This window comes from Atheta coriaria, unplaced genomic scaffold (assembly GCF_025399875.1).
Source record: "Atheta coriaria isolate IRGN ID8LTWV9N9 unplaced genomic scaffold, Caltech_Dcor_3.1 hic_scaffold_10_pilon, whole genome shotgun sequence".
In the NCBI taxonomy this organism is placed as follows: Eukaryota; Metazoa; Arthropoda; class Insecta; order Coleoptera; family Staphylinidae; genus Dalotia; species Dalotia coriaria.
In genome coordinates, this window is record NW_027045452.1 from 7,306,396 (window position 1) to 7,327,587 (window position 21,192).

General features: G+C 35.0%; 6 protein-coding genes and 1 long non-coding RNA gene across 11 annotated transcripts in view; 4 read left to right on the forward strand and 3 right to left on the reverse strand.

The window, feature by feature from the left end:
- Positions 1 to 48: 48 nt before the first annotated feature.
- Positions 49 to 1,383, reverse strand: LOC135800675 (uncharacterized). The gene is given in 2 exon segments (XM_065313981.1): positions 49 to 392; positions 395 to 1,383. Coding segments are annotated over 2 exon segments (1,227 nt in total). The 5' UTR covers positions 1,314 to 1,383; the 3' UTR covers positions 49 to 84.
- Positions 1,384 to 6,873: 5,490 nt separating this feature from the next.
- On the reverse strand, positions 6,874 to 18,450 carry LOC135801247 (uncharacterized). Its single transcript, XR_010550338.1, has 10 exons — positions 18,329 to 18,450; positions 9,786 to 9,837; positions 9,617 to 9,672; positions 8,459 to 8,510; positions 8,293 to 8,344; positions 8,127 to 8,178; positions 7,961 to 8,012; positions 7,766 to 7,817; positions 7,596 to 7,651; positions 6,874 to 7,485 (listed from the first exon to the last, which is right to left on the reverse strand). It is a non-coding gene; the product is annotated as an uncharacterized lncRNA (long non-coding RNA).
- Positions 10,205 to 12,798, forward strand: LOC135801243 (protein takeout-like). Its single transcript, XM_065314657.1, has 6 exons — positions 10,205 to 10,317; positions 10,372 to 10,467; positions 10,523 to 10,789; positions 10,854 to 11,617; positions 11,832 to 12,063; positions 12,189 to 12,798. The coding sequence occupies exons 4-6, from the start codon at positions 11,557 to 11,559 to the stop codon at positions 12,625 to 12,627; spliced, it is 732 nt and encodes a 243-aa protein (XP_065170729.1). The 5' UTR covers positions 10,205 to 10,317; positions 10,372 to 10,467; positions 10,523 to 10,789; positions 10,854 to 11,556; the 3' UTR covers positions 12,628 to 12,798.
- On the forward strand, positions 12,743 to 13,791 carry LOC135801244 (protein takeout-like). The gene is made up of 4 exons (XM_065314658.1): positions 12,743 to 12,876; positions 12,930 to 13,022; positions 13,091 to 13,229; positions 13,301 to 13,791. Exons 1-4 carry the CDS (start codon positions 12,816 to 12,818, stop codon positions 13,734 to 13,736), a joined length of 729 nt encoding a protein of 242 aa, XP_065170730.1. The 5' UTR covers positions 12,743 to 12,815; the 3' UTR covers positions 13,737 to 13,791.
- LOC135801245 (circadian clock-controlled protein daywake-like) lies at positions 13,899 to 14,913 on the forward strand. Its single transcript, XM_065314659.1, has 3 exons — positions 13,899 to 14,058; positions 14,116 to 14,347; positions 14,400 to 14,913. Exons 1-3 carry the CDS (start codon positions 14,001 to 14,003, stop codon positions 14,824 to 14,826), a joined length of 717 nt encoding a protein of 238 aa, XP_065170731.1. The 5' UTR covers positions 13,899 to 14,000; the 3' UTR covers positions 14,827 to 14,913.
- LOC135801240 (glutamate receptor ionotropic, kainate 2-like) lies at positions 15,056 to 18,969 on the forward strand. The gene is made up of 10 exons (XM_065314649.1): positions 15,056 to 15,541; positions 15,596 to 16,299; positions 16,355 to 16,630; positions 16,724 to 16,951; positions 17,005 to 17,211; positions 17,274 to 17,635; positions 17,690 to 17,888; positions 17,946 to 18,284; positions 18,356 to 18,717; positions 18,784 to 18,969. The coding sequence occupies exons 1-10, from the start codon at positions 15,457 to 15,459 to the stop codon at positions 18,785 to 18,787; spliced, it is 2,766 nt and encodes a 921-aa protein (XP_065170721.1). The 5' UTR covers positions 15,056 to 15,456; the 3' UTR covers positions 18,788 to 18,969.
- An 839-nt stretch (positions 18,970 to 19,808) lies between these two features.
- Positions 19,809 to 21,192, reverse strand: part of KaiR1D (Kainate-type ionotropic glutamate receptor subunit 1D) — a 33,949-nt gene continuing 32,565 nt past the window's right edge. For all 5 annotated transcript variants that reach the window (XM_065314653.1, XM_065314655.1, XM_065314654.1 and 2 more), the window contains 2 exons: positions 21,035 to 21,150; positions 19,809 to 20,768 (listed from right to left, as the gene is read on the reverse strand). In XM_065314653.1, coding sequence (XP_065170725.1) covers positions 20,586 to 20,768; positions 21,035 to 21,150 — 299 coding nt within the window. In that variant the 3' untranslated portion in view covers positions 19,809 to 20,585. The remainder of the gene's footprint in view (positions 20,769 to 21,034; positions 21,151 to 21,192) is intronic.

The window sequence follows — 21,192 nt, forward strand, 5'->3', positions numbered from 1 at the left end:
TTATTTATATCTACAAAAGCTAAGTGAGTGTTAAGTAGGCAACACACATTGCAGATTAAGATGAAATATATTTCTTGTTATAGTTTACAATAAGACTGAATTAACAGCAATGTTGGGAATATTTTTAACAGTTTTACGCAGTTCATTTACTTCACAGCAATAGCCGTATCCTTGTACAAGGTCAGTGCGGTTCCATGTGATGCTAAATGTTAATTGATTGCAGACATCTGTGCATAGCACATCTTCGGAAACAGCTTTGTTGTAAGGATTGTTGAGACCAACGAGAGCTATACCTGCTTTGGTCCTACGATCATAAACCACTTTCCAATATAATCTCGGTACAGGTATAGCTTGTTTTCCATTCTCGCTGTACAGATACACTTCCGTTTGTTTTCCGGAAGTTGCATGTGGTAAGTCATCACACCATGAGTTCCGGTATAGACTTCAAGATCTAAATCTCTATCGCTTGCCAGTTGACGTACACTTTGCTCTACTTCGTTCCAATTTCCACCATTAAATGTCTGCCATTGCGGTGCTGCATTAACATAGAAGAACGTAGCATTATGTTGGTTACCATAAACAAAATCAGCTTTTGCGGTGAGATGTCCACGACTCAGGTAGTAATCTCCATTACCAATGTACATTTTAGAGTTTTGTGCGAGTCCTAGTTGTTTATTAACGTTGATACGTTGCACGTAATTTGTGTATAAACTATTTACTTTATGATTACCCACGTTGTAGAAGTTTCCATCTTCAAATTCCGGTCGTGGTGTGCTGTACTGACTTCCTTTAATCAGTCTGGTGAGGTTGTATGCGGAATAGGCAGCGTTTTGTTTTGTCGAATCGAAACAAACTGTGATTTCTCGTAGGAATGTTGCAGAACTTACCTGGAAACCAATTTCTATTTCTTTGAATCCGCTGAGACATGATTTTCCTGTGTAGCGTGCGATGTGTCCGGGTTGAGAACATTTGAATTGTGATAATGTGCCTGTTGCTTTGCTGCTTATCACTTCAAAAACTTTTCCGCTTCCTGTGCATCGTACCGGAACAATAGATTGACCAGTATTTCCTCCGTTGAAGATAACTTTACCATTGGGACAGGATAAGTTGATAATGTCGTTCTCATTGAATGCAATATCGCCGTATCTGTTTTTAGGTAGATAGTAGGCATCGTTGGTGGTGCGTGCGACTTGGAATTGGCGTAGGAGTAATGGCGACGCTGATGAGAGGTCCTTCTGGATGGAGATTGTACACGTGCGTTGTGCGGTTGCTGTTGCCAGCAGGCACAGAGACACAAGGGAAAAACACCACATCGTGTTAACGTTACGCAAATGTTAGTAGATACGTGTGTGATCAGCTGAAATGCTTATATATGCTATATGAGGTGTTGTTATCATTTGTTTCACCTATCATTTGTCACTGTGTTCTAGGTGATAAATAAAATTACGCCACACATACAAGTATGGTGATGTACTAACTCATGTATTGTTGTTAGGTAGACCTTGGAGTGATTTTCAAATAAATCACTTTTACAGATAAATTTAACAAAAACAATCAATTTAGGTGATCGATGGATTTTAATTGATAGATATTTGAAGCTATTACTCCCAATGTTTGTAAAGTGTGTATGTGGAAATGTTTCAGGTTTCTTTGTTTAAAAATGGGATGATTATTCGGATTTGTTGATATGGTGATTTAATTTAATGTAATATATTTGATTAAATTCGTCTTTGCTTTAATTTCTTTCATGTATGTAATAGATTTGCAATACATTTTTAAATTATTTTAAGTGTATATTGTTTTATCAATTTGAGACACTTGGGATGCAGGCGTCTACCTGCGGTTGTTTATAAACAAGTTTTTATATCGCTTTTGCAACGCGTACACATCACGCCATCGCGCTTAGCTTCAGTTGCGATTGTACTGTCGTGCGGTTTGGTGTCTGTCTTTGCAATATTTAATTTAATTTTATTCGGTAAATCGCGTTCGATTTGTTTGGCCATAGACGTATTCACTAATAAATGGGGTGTATTGAGTAGAAGTGCTGAATAAATGGAAGTGAAATAAATGAAAATGTACGTAGCTGAATTACGAGTACGTCTTTTACTCATTTGTGTACAATGTGTGTCCAATGTTTGTGTCTAAGTTAGGTGTTATGGGTGTATCGGCATTTTTGATTATTGTGGTTCAGACGACACATCGACGGATACACCTAACCATAAACCAGTTGAAGAAGGTATGAAAAACTATAACTATAACATTTTCTGATCAAGGATTTAGTTTTATTTGTTAGAAGATTTATTTCTAACCACGTTTTAAATTAAAAGCGATAACAAGCAACCAATTGCTGATTATGAAAGATTGGAAAATTCTCTATTAGATAAAAACATAATTATATTTCTTAAAGTAAAATGTCAAAAAACGCGACTGAAAGTACTAAAAAGTGACTTTTTCAATTTTTGCCGCTGCCCTCGTACGGTGCCCTGAATGGGAGTCACTTTTACCGCTAGCCTCATACGGTTCCTTGAATGGGAGTCACTTCTGCCGCTACCCTCATACGGTGCCCTGAATCGAGTCACTTTTACCGCTAGCCTCGTAAGGTATCCTGAATCGAGTCACTTTTACCGCTACCCTCGTACGATGCCCTGAATGGGAGTCATTTTTATCGTCACCCGCGTCACGTGAAGATTATAGAATTTCCAAAAATTCTTTATAGAACAGGATAATGAAATATATTAATTACGTGAAGTAAAAGTTCAATAATAGTTGTTAAAGGAGCTAATATAAGAGATTTGCCTTGTTGTTCCCAGATTTTTCAATTGCAATTATCTCCTAAACTGCCTTTCAATTTTGACTGTATTCAATTCTGGATTTTAGGATACATTGTTAATGTGAATAAGAGGGTGGGTACGTTCAGAATATAAAATCTATCCATTGCATTGGACTGTATCCACAACATGAATTGTTTATACTCGTAGTTCGCACTCTTGGCTCTTATTGATGTTAGTGCACAAACAACTTGTTTTTGTTGCGTTGCAGCGCATCCAATGCGCTCAGCAGTGTTTGTTCCATTTCTTACTTAGTCGATCGTGCGCTGCGGCGTAGTGTGCACGCGTTTACTTGCGCGGCGGTCTTCGTGGGACATATCGAGTTTCCTGTGATTTTAAGTCGGTAGTTGAATTACAATGAGTCACCAAAGATAAGATTTAGAATTAACAGACAAGTGTGGCCTATAGTTAATGAGTTATCGCACGTGGAACCAAGAATTTCGTGGTTTTACAACGTACGCACCACGTGTTTTCTGTCGGCCGTCGGATATCTTCCTTCGGCTAAGAAATACTCAGGCTTGTTTCGTGTATCCATTTAATTATTAATTTGAATGAACATCATTTGTGCATCGTATGGAATATTTCATCTGCGAAAACGTAAAACAGTATGTAACATAAAAACTATATTCTATTACAATTCGACGAATTAAACAGTCCAATGTGGATTTATCACCTTATAAGTAAAAAAGATCAGAAAAATTAGTTAACACTTTAATACATAGCATAGTCGTCACATGGTTGCATATAATAACATTTGTAATACAAGAATGGAATATTGTCGCGTTCCGTCAGCTGTGTATTCACTCCCGATAGATTCCGTTTTTTTTTTGTGCCTGATTGCTGCTGTATTCCTCAGGTGCAAATTTTAAATCTGTATCTCCCAGTATTGAAATTTATTGCAAGAAAATTCCGTGACGCGAGTTAAATTATGAGCTGTAGTATATACGCACTAGTACTCGTTGCGCTAGGAATTGTAGTTTTTATGATATAACACGCGAACGCGGTGTCAAAATTAGTTTGAAATAATTTTTCCAAGTACAGAATCTAATTCTATATCACCCTGTATTAAAATTTATTGCAAGAAAATTCAGCGGGGCGTCAAAAGGTGCGGAATTAAATTCTTCGTCGGGTGGTAATAGTTTGTTGCAGAAACTCCCCCTGTAACCCGCGAAAATTTGCATAAAACTGTAATTTTTCAATGTTTTTTTGGGTTTGCTCGCGGTCTAAGCGTCTCACCAACTTCAGCGCAGCGTCAAAAGATGCGGAATTAAATTCTTCGTCGGGTGGTAATAGTTTGTTGCAGAAACTCCCCCTGTAACCCGCGAAAATTTGCATAAAACTGTAATATTTTGTTGTTTTTTGGGGTTTGCGCGCGATCTAGGCGTCTCACCAATTTCAGCGCGGCGTCAAAAGATGCGGAATTATATTCTTCGTCGGGTGGTAATAGTTTGTTGCAGAAACTCTCCCTGTAACCCGCGAAAATTTGCATAAAACTGTAATTTTCTGTTGTTTTTTCGGGTTTGCGCACGATCTGGGCGTCTCACCAACTTCAGCACGGATGTAGGAGATGCGGAACGCGGTGTCACAATTAGTTTGAAATAATTTTCCCAGGTGCAGAATTTAATCCTGTATCTCCTAGTATCAAAATGTTTTGCAAGAAAATTCCGTGACGCAAGTTATATTGAAAGTTGTGTGTGTGTACCGTAGTACTCGTTGCGCTAGGAGTTGTAGTTTTTTTTAGTAGATCATATAATTCTGGATTTTAGGATACATTGTTAATGTGAATAAGAGAGTACGTTCAGAATATAAAATCTTTCCATTGTATTGAACTGTATCCACAATATGAATTGTTTATACTCCTAGTTCGCACTCTTGTCTCTTATCGGTGTTAGTGCACAAACAACTTGTTTTTATTGCGTTGCAGCGCATCCGATGCGCTCAGCAGTGTTTGTGCCATTTCTTACTTAGTCGATCGTGCACTGCGGCGTAGTGTGCACGCGTTTACTTGCGCAGCGGTCTTCATGGCGACTTATCGCGTTTCTTGTGATTTTAAGTTGGTAGTTGAATTACAATCAGTCACCACAGATAAGATTAGAATTAACAGACCAGTGCGGCCTATATTTAATGAGTTAGCGCGCGTGAAACCAAGAATTTCGTAGTTTTACAACGTACGCACCACGTGTTTACCGTCGGCCGTCGGCTAAGGATTCGTAGTGGTTTTGTTTTGTGTATCCATTTTATTATTAATTTGATTAAACATCATTTGTGTACCGTATGGAATATTTCACCTGCGAAAACGTAAAAAAGTATGTGACATAAATACTATATTCTATTAACATTCGATGAATTAAACAGACAAATGTATATTTATCACCTTATAAGTAAAAAAGATCTGATAAATTAGTAAACACTTTAATCCATAGCATAGTCGTCACATGGTTGCATATAATAACCTTTGTAGTACATGTATTGGAATATTGTCGCATTCCGTCGGCTGCACATTCGCTCTCATTCGGGACTTTGTCGTGCCTTCTTTTTGCTTTTGTATTCATAATTCTGTCTGTGCTAATTTGTGTATAAGAGATCTGAATTTAGTATATCTTCAAAATGTGTTTAATAAATTTATAATTATTGGCAATTGTATTATTTATTATGTTTCTATTCACGTACTTATCACTTCCTCTAGATAAACAGTAGAAAACAGGTAATAAAACATTCACTTTTAATTTTGATTTTGTATCACCCTGTATATAAATTTTCTTAATGCTCTGTGAAAAATGAGCATAATTATATTGTTTTGGGGCGATTTTCTTTTTCAAGTGAAGATTTTCTTTTGACAACACCCAGTATGTAAATTTTCCTTTATGCGCAGCCAAAAATTGACAATCTTTATTGTTTTGGGGTGATTTTCTTTTTGAATTGAAAATTTTCTTTTGGTAACACCCTGTATATAATTTTCCACTAATGTCACGCGAAAACAGGGCGCAATTTGCTTTTTTTTCCAGTGTTATCTTTTGTAATTTCGCAACCGTTAGCATAGCGCGGCTATGCAGGTCATAAACATGTTTTAAAATGACGTCACGTGTTTTGTAGGTATAGAAATTTCAAATTCTAAAGGTATATTGTATTTAGTTTGTTAATAAAGAAATGTTAAAGGCAATGGCTGTGTCTTATGACTTGTGCATCCCTCCTTTCTATCATTTCAGGAACAGGTTTCTAAGAGAGTTCCCTCTCTCAGGGGACTATAAAAATTGTTAAGGTATCCTGTGTGATTTGTGTGTTCCTTCTTTCATTTCAGCTATAGGTCAGAACTTGTAAGAATATTTTTAAGTGTCCCCTCTCTTGAGGCGACTTAAAAATTAGAAATATTTGTACAAGTCCTTAAAAGGATGTCCTTATAAGGAGTTCCCTCTCTCTGGGAATGATCCCCCACCATAAAAATGGTTGATATGCCTGATAATTCCGGGGATGAAGCGCAGAGACATCGTAGCTGTAGGATGGGCCGGGAGTAATGGACGCATCGAAGCAGTGGGCGATCGACCGTAGACTGTCTTATAACGACACGTGCCAAAAAATTTTAAAAATTCTGTCACCCCTATTCTCTTTTCTTCCTGTACTCTCTCTTCTTTTCTTCTTTTCTTACTTCTCCTGCTGCTGCTCTCTACTTGCTCCTCCACCATCTTCTACTTATTCTTACTGTTGCTTCGTCGTACTCTGCTTTTCAAGATATTTCTAACATTTGAATCTTGAATTTTTGTGGTATGCAACCCACATTTCGTAAATTTCTTATTATTTAATAAAATTGCTTTCTACAACTGAGATTCGATCCATGAACCTCCAGCATGCTAGCATATGCGCATGCCACCTGAGCCACAATGCACACTTATCAAAACATATTCGTTTCAGGTATAAATGTTGTTATATTTCTCACCTTTTTAAAAACAACAACACTAGCCTTTATACAAACACCACCATACAAAAATAACTTTTGTAACTATTTCTGGAAACGATAAAGAGAATACATAAATAAATATGCTTGATAGTATTACGTCAACTATTATTTTATTCCAATAAAAATGCAAATCAAAATATAATAAATTATGATTTCAACGTATTACCTTATTTCACCTTATTTATTTAGTTACAATGACTGAAGATGCTACACAGCCGAAACGTGTCTAACAAATCATGACATAATAAATCCAATGGAAATTCAATATCACCGGAAGATATCCGACAGAAGCCACGCGCGCACCTAAATCTTAATCCTGAGTTTTACGCGCAATAATTATCACATTATCCCGTAATTACCACACGCCGTCGACGATCGCCCGAATGTAACGCAAGCACCGAATGTCGGCACCGAATGCCACGAATGTCGACTGACGAATAAAACACGTGCGCATCGCGCAACAACGCACGGCCGACTAAGTAGGGAAGAGAGTTAAGACTGTTGAGAGGCAAGATGAACAAAGCAAATAGTAAACAAACAAAAAGTTCAGTTTCGCGGCTGCCAAGTAAACTACTCACAAAAATTATTTTGCAACCTAAGTAAATTTTAACATAAATTTAATAAATTATTTGCAACAAAAGGAACACACTGACAAGATTATTGTCAGTCAGGAATAAGTACTTACAATATTCAGTTGCTAGATGCCTAAAACAAACAAAAATCAGCATCAGCAAAATACTAAAATGGCGTTTTTGTGGCTTTCCCGTGAGTTTTTCGGAAAAGTTGCGAATGAAAAATGTAAAGAATTTTAATACCTACAATTTGGCGCCAAAATAAAGACGCTATGACAACAGGTTCAACCGCTAGACGTCTAAAACAAACAAAAATCAGCACCAGCAAAACACTAAAATGGCGTTTTCGTGGCTTTCCCGAGAGTTTTTCGGAAAAGTTGTATATGAAAATTATAAAGAATTTTAATACCTACAATTTGACGCCAAAATGAAGAAGCTGTGACAACGGGTTCAGCTACTAGACGCCTAAAACAAACAAAAATCAGCACCAGCAAAACAGTAAAATGGCGTTTTTGTGGCTTTCAATCTGACACCAAAATGAAGAGGCTGTGACAGTTTTTAAAACGGAAAAGTTGTATATGAAAATTATAAAGAATTTTAATACCTACAATTTGACACCAAAATGAAGAGGCTGTGACAACGGGTTCAGCTGCTAGACGCCTAAAACAAACAACAATCAGCACCATCAAAACAGTAAAATGGCGTTTTCGTGGCTTTCCCGAGGGTTTTTCGGAAAAGTTGTATATGAAAATTATAAAGAATTTTAATACCTACAATTTGACGCCAAAATGAAGAAGCTGTGACAACGGGTTCAGCTACTAGACGCCTAAAACAAACAAAAATCAGCACCATCAAAACAGTAAAATGGCGTTTTCGTGGCTTTCCCGAGAGTTTTTCGGAAAAGTTGTATATGAAAATTATAAAGAATTTTAATACCTACAATTTGACGCCAAAATGAAGAAGCTGTGACAACGGGTTCAGCTACTAGACGCCTAAAACAAACAAAAATCAGCACCAGCAAAACAGTAAAATGGCGTTTTCGTGGCTTTCCCGAGAGTTTTTCGGAAAAGTTGTATATGAAAATTATAAAGAATTTTAATACCTACAATTTGACGCCAAAATGAAGAAGCTGTGACAACGGGTTCAGCTACTAGACGCCTAAAACAAACAAAAATCAGCACCAGCAAAACAGTAAAATGGCGTTTTTGTGGCTTTCCCGAGAGTTTTTCGGAAAAGTTGTATATGAAAATTATAAAGAATTTTAATACCTACAATTTGACACCAAAATGAAGAGGCTGTGACAACGGGTTCAGCTGCTAGACGCCTAAAACAAACAAAAATCAGCACCAGCAAAACAGTAAAATGGCGTTTTCGTGGCTTTCCCGAGGGTTTTTCGGAAAAGTTGTATATGAAAATTATAAAGAATTTTAATACCTACAATATGACGCCAAAATGAAGAAGCTGTGACAACGGGTTCAGCTACTAGACGCCTAAAACAAACAAAAATAAGCACCAGCAAAACAGTAAAATGGCGTTTTTGTGGCTTTCCCGAGAGTTTTTCGGAAAAGTTGTATATGAAAATTATAAAGAATTTTAATACCTATAATATGATGTCAAAATGAAGACGCTGTGACAACGGGTTCAACTGCTAGACGCCTAAAACAAACAAAAATCAGCACCAGCAAAACAGTAAAATGGCGTTTTCGTGGCTTTCCCGAGAGTTTTTCGGAAAAGTTGTATATGAAAATTATAAAGAATTTTAATACCTACAATTTGACGCCAAAATGAAGACGCTGTGACAACGGGTTCAGCTGCTAGACGCCTAAAACAAACAAAAATCAGCACCAGCAAAACAGTAAAATGGCGTTTTTGTGGCTTTCCCGTATGTTTTTCGGAAAAGTTGTATATAAAAATTACAAAGAATTTTAATACCTACAATTTGGCGCCGAAATGAAGACGCTGTGATAACGGGTTCAGCTGCTAGACACCTAAAACAAACGAAAATCAGCATCAGCAAAACACTTAAATGGCGTTTTTGTGGCTTTCCCATGAGTTTTTCGGAAAAGGTGTACATGAAAATTGTAAAGAATTTTAATACCTATAATATGATGTGAAAATGAAGAGGCTGTGACAACGAGTTCAGCTGCTAGACGCCTAAAACAAACAAAAATCAGCACCAGCAAAACAGTAAAATGGTATTTTTGTGGCTTTCCCGAGAGTTTTTCGGAAAAGTTGTATATGAAAATTGTAAAGAATTTTAATACCTACAATATGTTGTATGTATGAAGACGCTGCGACAACTGGTTCAGAGGCTAGACCACTAAAACAAACAAAAATCAGTACGTGTGAAACACTAAAATAGCGTTTTTGTGGCTTCCCCGTGGACTTTTACAAAAGTTATGTATAAAACTTATAAATAATTTTATTACTTACAGTTTGATACCAAAATGGCTACCATCTCACATCGGGTTCAGCTGCTAGACTCCTAAAACAAACAATAATCACTTTACAGTGCACCGCAGAATCCAAACATAAAGAGACTGACATGTTTATTTCTTGAAGTAAATAACATTGCTGGTTGTAACATGAGTGGGGTACGTTAGTAGTTTGCATTATCGCTGCAGTATAGCTGCAATCACAGCAGCTATTACAACATGCAATCGAATATTGACCTACTATCAATTTTTTTCTATAATTATTTTAATTTTTGTTTTGTAATTATCTTCTTTTTTCTAACAATTAAATTATTTTCGCGTTGCAACAATCAGCGATAACTATTGTAATTACATATGCAATTTACTTTTACTAATGAACACAAAATAACACAAATAAAACGTTTATTAGCACGAAAACTCGCACGAAAACCTCTTTTAAAGCCGAAAATTCAAACATTATACACTATTCAAGATGTACCTGTTCAATGCATGTTTCGCATTGTTATTAACTTGCGTTTGCTGCAAAATTCGTAAGAAATTTACTTTTAAAATTCTACTTGTATAGTAATCACATTAAATTTCAGCTGATTATGTAAAATTATGTCGCAAAAATGATTCAAACTTATCTCAATGTTTATTGGAAAATGTAAATCGCATTACGCAACATTTAGCTGCTAATGGTAAATAAAAATCATTATTGCATTCCCTTAAAAAATAAAAAATATTATATTTTAGGCGAAGCGACATATAAAATACCAAATATAACAAAGATCCAAGTGGAAAAGATAGCAATGCACGCGACACCTGAATTAGAAGTCGAAATGCGCAACATGAATTTAATTGGTCTTGGAGAAACAGAAATTAAAGAAATTTCCATGACTGATAACGAATTATTCATAAAAGCATATCTTCCACGGTTAGAATTCGTAGGAATATACGTCTTCAATGGGAAAATGTTAATTTTAACTCTGAAATCGAGTGGAGACATGCATGTCATACAAAGTAAGTTAAAACAAAAAGAAATTCTTTGACTTCTTTACGTTTAAAAATTTGCATTGGTTTACAGCTGGTGTTGATTTTGAATATAAAGCTAAACTATTGACAGAAGAACGTCGAGGTAAAAAGTATTACTATGTCAGCGCTGAACCAGAAGATACAAGAACCAATATCACACACATCAAGAACAATTCCTTTAGTTTTGGTAATTTATTTCCGTCGGATCAACGAATTAGCGAAGAAATGAACGTTTTCTTAAACGAAAATTGGCGTGACGTCTATAATGAAGTAAAATACGCAATGGAAAATGCATACAGTTGGTATTTAATCAATCCAGTTATAAATGGATTCTTAAGACATATACCAATCTATAATTTATACGAAACAAATTAACTTTACCAGATTTAAGAAGTTTACTTTAAATTAGACACAATTGATACACAATTTACATTTTTATACACTTTTATAGTCCATGAATTGCACAATTTTGTTCATTTTCATAACTAACGCCTTTTAATTGTGTCTGTAATTACTTGCAACTCGATAAACACACGTGTTGGTAGGTAATAGTAAAAAAGGTGCAATGATTTAATAAAATGCAGATTCACGCTGATTCGTTACAATTAATTACGTTACGAGTATTTTATGCTTAGTGAACTTGGAAAGGTATAAAAGTTAGTCTCAACATAAAATGAATTTAGTACTAAATACTACTAGTAATAGTTATCATAAGTTAAAACTTTCATTTAATTATTTCTTTTGCGAATAAAAAAATGACAAAATTTATTGTATTTCTTCTTGCTTGCATCGCTACATGCTCTGCATTTAAACTTCGTAAGTAATTTTATTTTCTTTACAGAACACGTAATTCATTGTTATTGTTATGTTTATTTAAATTTTACGTGATTGAATTACAATTTTTTTGCGTTTTTTTGTTTGAGTTTAAGAAAAATGTAAGTCAATAACGTAAAATTTAAATAAACATAATATTCGTACGCAATTTTTCTTAAATCGTTTAAAAAATAATTTAATTTGATGTAATCTTTAGCTTCTTACATTAATAAATGTAAATTCAACGACGACAACATGGGACAATGCATAATGGACAACATACCTGTGATTAAGCCACATTTAAAAGATGGAATCAAAGAATTGGCAATTCCACCGTTAGCTCCGTTCCATGTTCAAGAAATTCTCATCGATGCTAGTCAAAACCTGAAAATCAAAATGACTGATTTGGATGTTCTACATTTAGATGAATTTGAAATTAAAAACATAAAGTAAGTATATTCGTATACTTGTGACTAAAGTACTTTAGTCACGATTTTAGCCATCCGCTTTTATTGGCGTTTTAAAAATGGAATTGAAAAAATTATAAATAACATGTCTTTATTTTAATTTTTAGATTAAATGCAGAAACTTTTGATGGCGAAATGGAATTCCACTTTGACCAAATCCAAATTCTCGGCACCTATGACATCGACGGACAAATCCTGGTCTTACCAATCAAAGGACACGGCCCAGCCAATATAACCCTATATCAATTCAATGTGCTTTTCAACTACAGGTTCCAACCGATAGAACGAAAAGGAAAAATGTTTGTGAATATTTCCGATCAACGTTACACTTTTAAATCAGGAAAAATCACTTTGCATCTGGATAACTTATTCAACGGTGATAAAACTCTTGGGGATCAAGTGAACAATTTCTTGAATGAAAATTGGCAGGATGTCGAAGGCCTTCTGCGACCTGCTGTGACCGAAACTGTCACTACACTGGTCGGTGCCATTTTTGATAAAATTGCAAAAAGTGTACCTTTGGATGAATTATTCCTTCTTGATTAAGCAGTAAATCAAAGTTTAATATATCACAAGTTACGAAACATCTTATTTAATGTATAGAAACAAGACCATTTAAAACACACAAAACTAGTTTATAATACTTCATAAAATTGAATTGCTTCAATCAAATTTATTGTCAAATTTTTCTATATAAATAAATTCAGAACGTGTTAACGCAAGTTTTCTTAAACATGGCAAAACTACTGATTTTGTTATTCATTTGTGTTGTAGCATGCTGGGGCAAAAAATTACGTAAGTATTTAAATATTTTTGGAAGTAAAATTTAGTTTTTTGTTTGCTTTTAGCGTCGTATATTACAAAATGCAAATTTCACGATCCTTCGATGACGAAATGCATGAAAGACAACATACCTAACATAAAACCACATCTAAAAGAAGGTAAATCAACAAATCAACACTTTTAAACATTCATAACCTCAAAATTCATTATAACCTATATATTCTAGGCATCAAGGAATTAAGCGTTCCGCCGTTAGTTCCATTCCACTTAGCCGAACTCGTAATAGAAGCGACTAAAGATCTTGTAATCAAATTATCAGACTTAGATGTCTTTGATTTGGATTCATTTGATGTCAGGGAAATGATGTAAGCGCTACATACTCCTATTTATTATTATATTATAAAATTTAATATTATTTATTTTCATATATCATTAGTTCAGTCCCCGAAGAATTTCTTGGTAAACTAGATTTATACTTTGAAAAAATTCAAATCATTGGAACCTATGACATCGACGGAAAAATTCTTATCCTGCCAATCAAAGGACATGGTCCCGCCAATATCACACTGTATCAATTTTTGGTACATTACGAATACATCTATCGTCCTGTCGAGATCAACGGCAAGCCACACTTACAACTCACAAACGGAGATTTTCAATTTCGCGCTGGCAAAATTTCTCTACAATTGGATAATTTATTCAACGGTGATAAAGCTCTCGGAGAACAAGTGAATGCTTTCCTGAATGAAAACTGGAAAGAAATTGAAGATATACTGCGACCGTCAATCACTGAAACAGTCAAAAGTATCATCGATGTGATTTTTAATTCAATCACAAACAATGTCGCATTGGAAGATTTGTTTGCTCTTTAAACAATTAAATTTTTTAATAGTTTTGTTTAAATAATAAATAATCGGTTATAGACTTTCTAGTTGTTATTTTTCAACGTGTGTACAGACATCACAATAATTAAATTTAATTTTGATTTGCTTTGAAAGTAGTTAAAAGCGATGACAAGTTAATGCATTTGCATAATTGCACGCAATAATTACACCAAGTAGTTATTACATAAATTGAAAGATTGTTTTTAACGTCCAGCAGTTTAGAACAAGTCAGTAAATGTTATAGATGTTAAAATGGTTCCAATATTTTTATTTGTTTGTTCGTTTGCTTGTGCAATTGCAGGGAGAGTTCGTAAGTTGAAAAACATATTTTTCTGCTTTAATTTTATTATTTTAATAATTTATATAGCTGATTACATCAATAAGTGTAATTACGATGAAAATACAATCTCGCAATGTGTGCTTGACAATGTTCCAAAGGTACTTCCGCATTTAAAAGACGGAATTAAAGGATTACACCTGCCTCCATTAGTGCCTTTTCATCTTGAAGAATTAACCATTGAACCTAGCCCAGGATTAGTCCTTAAATTAAAGAATCTAGAAATTTATGGTTTAGATAAAGTTAATATGACTCAACTAACGTAAGTAAATTAAAATAATTTAATAAAATTATTGTAACTGAAATAATTTCAGAATAAAAAGTCCAAATATGGAGTTCAAAATGCATTTTGACGAAGTGCGATTCCAAGGAGATTTTGACATCAATGGGAAATTATTGATTCTTCCCATCCAAGGCAAATGTAAATGTTTCATGGCACTGCAAGATTTCTCCGTTGATTATTTCCTTACTTTTGGAGAATCCGAACGTAATGGAAAAAAATATTTCACAACAGATAATCACAAAATTATCTACGATTCAACTAGAATGACATCTGATCTAGAGAAGTTATTCGCTGAACCGACACTTGGCAAACAATTAAAACAATTTATGGAAGAAAATTGGAAGGAAATCAACGACGAGTTTCGCCCGGTGATGACTGAAACTATTCTGCAAATCGTTAAAAACTTATTCAATTCTGTGACCAATTCAATGCCATTGAATGAATTATTCATCGTTTAGCTGTTTTGTGTAAAGTATTTTAAAGTCTTGTTTAGTTTTGAATAGACGCGTATGGTAATAAAATTTTGTAAGCAACATCTAAAAATATCTCTGTGGATTTGAATATTTCAATTTCTATTTAGCTTTCTGTGATTCTGTAATAAATCGAACCAAAAGCGATAAATCATTCATCAACTGACACGTAATGTAACCAAACAATTGGCTAGATTTACGCTTTATTTAAGACGCCTGCTGTGAACTGTTTAAGTTTAAATTCGGAAGACATCAAATGCCATTCGGTGATGACACTAAAAATAAACCAATCGCAATGCTGCTTCAGAGATGGCAGACGAAACAAAACGGTCAGTTTGTGCAAGCGCGGTTGGTTTCGATAGAATTTTACTGCATCTGCGCAGAAAGCTTATGAGAATATCTGACTTAAACTTCGGGAAGCTATGATGCGCGGCAGTGACTCAAAATAACTTTCGCCAACGAGGTTCGAATGTTCGAGTTTTGAGCTTTTTCAGTTGAGCGCACGCCCGCGCAAATCGCGAGTTAATAAGCAAACAAAATGTGACTGACCAGTGACCACGTGGCGAATTTAATAATAATAAAAATGAAAACAAAACGTTCTGAGTAGATAAAAACAAAATGCAAATAATAAAATTCTTTGTGTGTGTTTTATTCTTCGTCAATTTGTGTCAAAAGTGTAATTCTGTAGAAAAACTGAAAATAGGTGAGTGACTTAACTTAAGTCAACTACAAAATGACTTAAATCTCATACTTTAAGGTGGAATTTTTAATATTTCTGAAGAAAGTGAAGAGATTGCTTTTCGACATGCTGTTAGAATGGCAAATAACTATAATCAAAATTACAAACTTTTTCTAACATCCGAAACAGTTTTCGTTGATCACACTGATGTGCTTAAAACAAGTAAAGCTGCTTGTCAACTACTCCAAACACAGGTGGTTGCATTATTTGGACCTAGTTCTAGTATATCATCACCACATGTGCAATCAATGTGTGATAATAAAGAAATGCCACACATAGAAACTCATTGGGATACGAGAAAATCAACGAGTTCAGAAAGAAATCTCTTAAATTTACATCCACATCCACAAACACTCGCAAAAGTCTATGTTGACATCGTCAGAGCTTACAAATGGAAAAGATTTACTATTCTGTATGACACAGATGCCTCATTAGCACAAGTTGACGAGTTACTGACGAGTAACGAACAAGAATTTCAAGTACAAATTCGCCAACTGGATTTAGACAACTCCTGGAGTTACAGAACTGTTTTAAATCTTATTAAAAAAAGCGGAGAAGTAAATTTTGTTCTTGCATGTGAAATTGATGTTTTGGAAGACTTTTTATTACAAGCGCAACACGTTGGGATAATTACAGAACGTTTTAATTACTTAATAATGAATTTAGACATGCATACATTAGATATGGCGGCGTATCAATATGCTGGTTGCAATATTACCGGAGTAATTATTAAAAATATTTTTAAAAAAGTAAAAAATACAAAAGTTGTGATTTTAGGTTAGATTACTAGACCCTGAACTTAATGATGTAATAGAAGTTGCCGATAGTCTCTCGCGAATCAAACAAAAACTCGGAAAACCAGTCGAGCTGGCCAGCCATCTTGCCGCATGGAAAATAAACGTAAAAACAGCGCTACTCATCGACGCTGTGTCATTGTTCTACGAAACACTAAAAGATTTTCATGAGGCGAAGCAGTTTGAACCAAAAACACTCTTTTGTAACGCGACGGATAACTGGGAGCATGGTTACAGCATTATAAACAACATGAAAACTGTAAGTTTTGACTAAATATTTATGTTGCAGAACACGCACGTTCCAATGCACTTAAATATTTATTCATTTGTCATTTGACTTTACTATTTTTAGCGCATCTGGAATGGTTTAACAGGGCATATTAAATTTGATCATCATGGAGTGCGCAGTGAGTTTCTTTTGGATATGGTGGAGTTAACAGAAGGAGGATTGATTAAGATAGGCACGTGGAATTCTACAGACGGGTTAAATATTACACGGTCATATCGTGGGGATGACTTAAGTCACTTGGAAGAAGAAGGAATTCTTCAAAATAAGTCGTTTATAGTTATAACAGCGTTGGTATTATGTTAAAATATTTTTGGAGGATTTTTGGCTTTAAATTTTGGTTTTAGACGGAACCGTATGGGTTTTTAACTGAAACTACTACACAATTATCTGGGAATGATAGATTTGAAGGGTTTGGTATTGATTTGATACATGAATTATCCTTGATGTTGGGTTTTAATTACACTTTTGTGATACAAGAAGACGGAGCTAATGGGAATTACAACCGAGAGACAAAACAGTGGAATGGGATGATACGCGAGATAATAGATGGCGTTAGTTACAAAATACAAATCAAAATGAATTTAAGGTTAAGTTTGAGTTTGTTTCTTTGTAGAGGGCGCATTTAGCTATAACAGATTTGACAATTACCTCAGAAAGACAAGGAGCTGTTGATTTTACAATGCCTTTCATGAATCTTGGAATTAGTATTCTATACCGGAAACCGGAACCGGTTCCTCCTAGTTTATTCACGTTTGCGTCGCCTTTTTCCATACAAGTATGGATGTTACTAGGAGTGGCATACTTTTTTGTTTCTTTCAGTTTATTTCTCATAGGGAGGTTATGTCCTAGCGAATGGACTAATCCTTATCCATGCGTGGAAGAACCTGAATTTTTGATCAATCAATTTACAATGAAGAATTCTTTATGGTTTACTATTGGGAGTTTGATGCAGCAAGGAACAGAAATTGCTCCAATGTATATATTTCTATCATAATTTTAATTAAATTTGATTAATTTTGATGTTTTTAGTGGAATATCAACAAGAATGGTAGCTGGCATCTGGTGGTTCTTCACTTTGATTATGGTCTCATCATACACTGCTAATTTAGCAGCTTTCTTAACTATAGAAACTTTGGTAACATCTTTTAAGAATATAGACGAACTTGCACGTCAGACTGAAATCAAATATGGTGCTAAGACAGATGGAGCCACTTCAAACTTTTTCAGAGTAAATTTTTTTTTAATCAAAAGATTATTAATTTTTCTTTAAAAATAATTATTTTAGGACTCTGAACTTGACACATACAGAACAATATGGAAATACATGTATCACCATCCTGATGTGATGACTTCCGACAATGACATTGGTGTTCGACGAGTAGAAAATGAAAACTACGCATTTCTAATGGAATCAACTACGATTGAATACATGGTTGAGAGGCACTGTACTCTAGCTCAAGTTGGAGGTCTTCTAGATGACAAAGGCTATGGTATTGCAATGAAAAAAGACTCAAAATACCGCAATATACTAAGTGCCGCGGTGTTAAAACTGCAAGAAACCGGAAAACTCACAGCGTTGAAAATAAAATGGTGGAAAGAAAAACGTGGCGGTGGAAATTGCGCTGTATGTCTTCCCAAACACACATTTTAATAAAATAATCCACTAACCTTTATTAATTTTGTTTATATTCGCAGAGTGGTGCAGCTGGCGGCCAAGCAACGCCTCTAGACTTGAAAAACGTGGAAGGTGTCTTCTTCATCCTCACAGTCGGTACCATTTTGAGTTTCCTCGGCACATTCATCGAACTCGCGGTGCATATTCTCCACAACAATTACAAAAACAAACGGAAACTGAACGACAACTTTAAAGAAACGTACATGAACGAATTGCGGTTTATATTTAAGTTTAAAGAACGCGTTAAGAGGTTACAACCTGCCGCGTTGACCGACAACAGCAGTACGACTGACAGCAACGAGTTGATGCAAGATCCAGCAAGGTCAGAAGAACTGGAAGTGGTTACTGATAACCAGACAAGCAGAAAACGTAAACAATCCAAGTGAATATTCAAATATAAGAATTGAATGTGAATTCAGATTCACATAGAAAACGAATTTATTTTTAGATAAGTAGGTAAATTAAAACTGGGATGAACCGACGTGGAAAAATAGTTGTAACACGTGTTGGTGTCATAAAGTGAAAAATGAGTGTCGCGTAAAAATGCATTTATACACACAGTTAACGTGACATTTATTGATGTTCTTTTCTGTTTTTTCGTCTGCAACAATAAAGTGGATTTTATATGGAATAATTCAAGTTTTATTTATAGATAAATTGCAATAAATACTCAATAAATGTATGACCTCGACATGATCAATTTTACAATGAGATGGTACGAACCCAATCGGTTTTTTTTTCAACGGTTAATTTACCCTACGTTTATCAAATGCAAAATGTTATGTACAATGCATAATTTATACATTCTACAACAACACAATGTAAATGTATATTTTATATTGATTTCTTAATGGTAACCTTGACATTGAAACAGAAAAAGTTGATTGATTGTTGTAGAAAGTAAAGTGTTCTTAATATTATGACATTTTTGATTACTAATTATTTCAATTATTTCACGTATGCTTGCATTGTATAATTCCAAGACAAATTACACTAATAATGACGTTGTTGTCTGTGTATGTGTGTATGTTTGTGTGTTTTTGGACCATTAACTTATTTTGCGTCACATCACAAAAACTAAGTTATAAGTTGCTATTCGTAGTCTTGATAGATATGAGAGAGTTCACGTCCGAGATTAGGCCTTGAACAGATTCGTGTGGTCCGCGAGCTTATTTTTTGTTCACGATGCCGTAACTCGAATAGGGTCCCAGCGGATAGAAACTTTCCTCCAGTGAATCCTCCGATGACCGGTGGCCCACCGACGAGGAGCAGCTTTTTGAGCCTTTCGTGCGCAACGTGGACTTGAAATCCGACGACATGTCCGAACACAATGTGGTTTGCTGCAAAACATCCACAGAAAACAAATAATTCATTTAGTAAAAATACACAGCGGCCATTTTGTGTTAATGTTATTACCTCCTGTTTGTTTGGGCCACCATGGATTCGAGGAATGCGCAATGAAACGAAAATTAGCATGGCATTAGTAGCTTTCGTTTGTTCAGTTTGTTATTCGGTGTTTTGCCAACCAACACACAAGTTTACAGAGACATATAGAGCATAACATGATTGAAGTGAATGAGTATGATTTACAAAAGTCAACAAATGCGCTAAAACATTAACAATATTCATAAACAATGCGTAAGTATGATGAGATAACCGTGTTTTTAATAATTTTTTTTAACTTCACTTCTAAATGTGTTGATTGATATTTTGATATTGTCAATAAATTCGTTTCCTCACATGCGTCCAATTCTCAATACACTCCTAAACCCTAAACCAATTAAGCAACAGTCACATATTTAATAAATTCAACGTTCGTCTCGCTTATAATATCAAAACGTTTAAATATTTACATAATTTCTACGCATGTCTTTTGGTTCACATTAAAACATTAATTCTTTTTGTTTATTAAAACCTGTTTTCTTGGCTTAATCAGTAAGAATTCTCATAAATATTTATGTACACATCGATTCACTTTGATTCGATTTTGAGCTGAGCATCGTGGTGTGTTTAATACTTTTTCTCATTAAGCGAAAGTAGAATTTCGGTAAATTATTAGTTAAGACGTAAATATAGATTGGAAATAGTTTAAATTGTAATACTTATTTGGCAGTTAATTAGATATCCGTTGGCACACACGTTTCCGCCATGAATAATTTGGTTATGGCTCGCTTTTTGATTGTGATTATTGGGTTGCCTACGTTCGGATCGTTCGCATGCTTTCATATTGATTTTTTGTGCAGCTTACAGCTACGTGTCGTGTAGGATGCTGCTCACCCGTTCCTCGACGGCCACCTTGCGCGACTTCCACACGAACTCGCAGACAGCAATCACGCACGCCACCCCCATGCCGCCCATGAGCACAACGAATACGCCGCCAACGTTCGCCAGACCCAATTCGTTGGCGGTGCTAGACGCTTTTGTTGTATCATCCTAAATGAATACGAAACACATCAATAAAAACATTGCAGCCAGTTATAAATCACACGGAATGATATAAACCTAAGTATGTGAGAAAATAATAACAATATACACCGTATAAATCAGAATGTTTTTGTGTTTCCTTCGAAAATGTGTTTTCGCTGTTCTTATGGCGGATGCGCCGGGAAAAACGTAATTTACGACCGCAGGATAAAACGCAACAGGTATACACAGGTACCACCAACACAGAAATGCATTAATGACACATTAATACTCACCCTGCACGAGCCACCGCCGCGTTTTTCTTTCCACCAGCGCGTCTTCAAGATATGTAGCTTTCCTTCTTCTTGCAGTTTCAGAATTGCACCGCTGATGGCCGTACGGAATGGCGAGGCTATAAATATAAATTAGTTTAGTGCATGGTTTTAATATTACT

Coding starts and splice junctions, on each gene's coding strand:
- LOC135801244 (XM_065314658.1), top strand. CDS start 12,816: ATGGCAAAACTACTGATTTTGTTATTCATTTGTGTTGTAGCATGCTGG. Junction 12,877..12,929: donor ATGCTGGGGCAAAAAATTAC/GTAAGTATTTAA, acceptor GTTTGCTTTTAG/CGTCGTATATTACAAAATGC. Junction 13,023..13,090: donor AAAACCACATCTAAAAGAAG/GTAAATCAACAA, acceptor TATATATTCTAG/GCATCAAGGAATTAAGCGTT.
- LOC135801243 (XM_065314657.1), top strand. CDS start 11,557: ATGACAAAATTTATTGTATTTCTTCTTGCTTGCATCGCTACATGCTCT. Junction 11,618..11,831: donor ATGCTCTGCATTTAAACTTC/GTAAGTAATTTT, acceptor TGTAATCTTTAG/CTTCTTACATTAATAAATGT. Junction 12,064..12,188: donor TTTGAAATTAAAAACATAAA/GTAAGTATATTC, acceptor TTTAATTTTTAG/ATTAAATGCAGAAACTTTTG.
- LOC135801245 (XM_065314659.1), top strand. CDS start 14,001: ATGGTTCCAATATTTTTATTTGTTTGTTCGTTTGCTTGTGCAATTGCA. Junction 14,059..14,115: donor TGCAATTGCAGGGAGAGTTC/GTAAGTTGAAAA, acceptor TAATTTATATAG/CTGATTACATCAATAAGTGT. Junction 14,348..14,399: donor GTTAATATGACTCAACTAAC/GTAAGTAAATTA, acceptor AAATAATTTCAG/AATAAAAAGTCCAAATATGG.
- LOC135801240 (XM_065314649.1), top strand. CDS start 15,457: ATGCAAATAATAAAATTCTTTGTGTGTGTTTTATTCTTCGTCAATTTG. Junction 16,300..16,354: donor CTGGTTGCAATATTACCGGA/GTAATTATTAAA, acceptor TTGTGATTTTAG/GTTAGATTACTAGACCCTGA. Junction 18,285..18,355: donor GTGGCGGTGGAAATTGCGCT/GTATGTCTTCCC, acceptor TTATATTCGCAG/AGTGGTGCAGCTGGCGGCCA.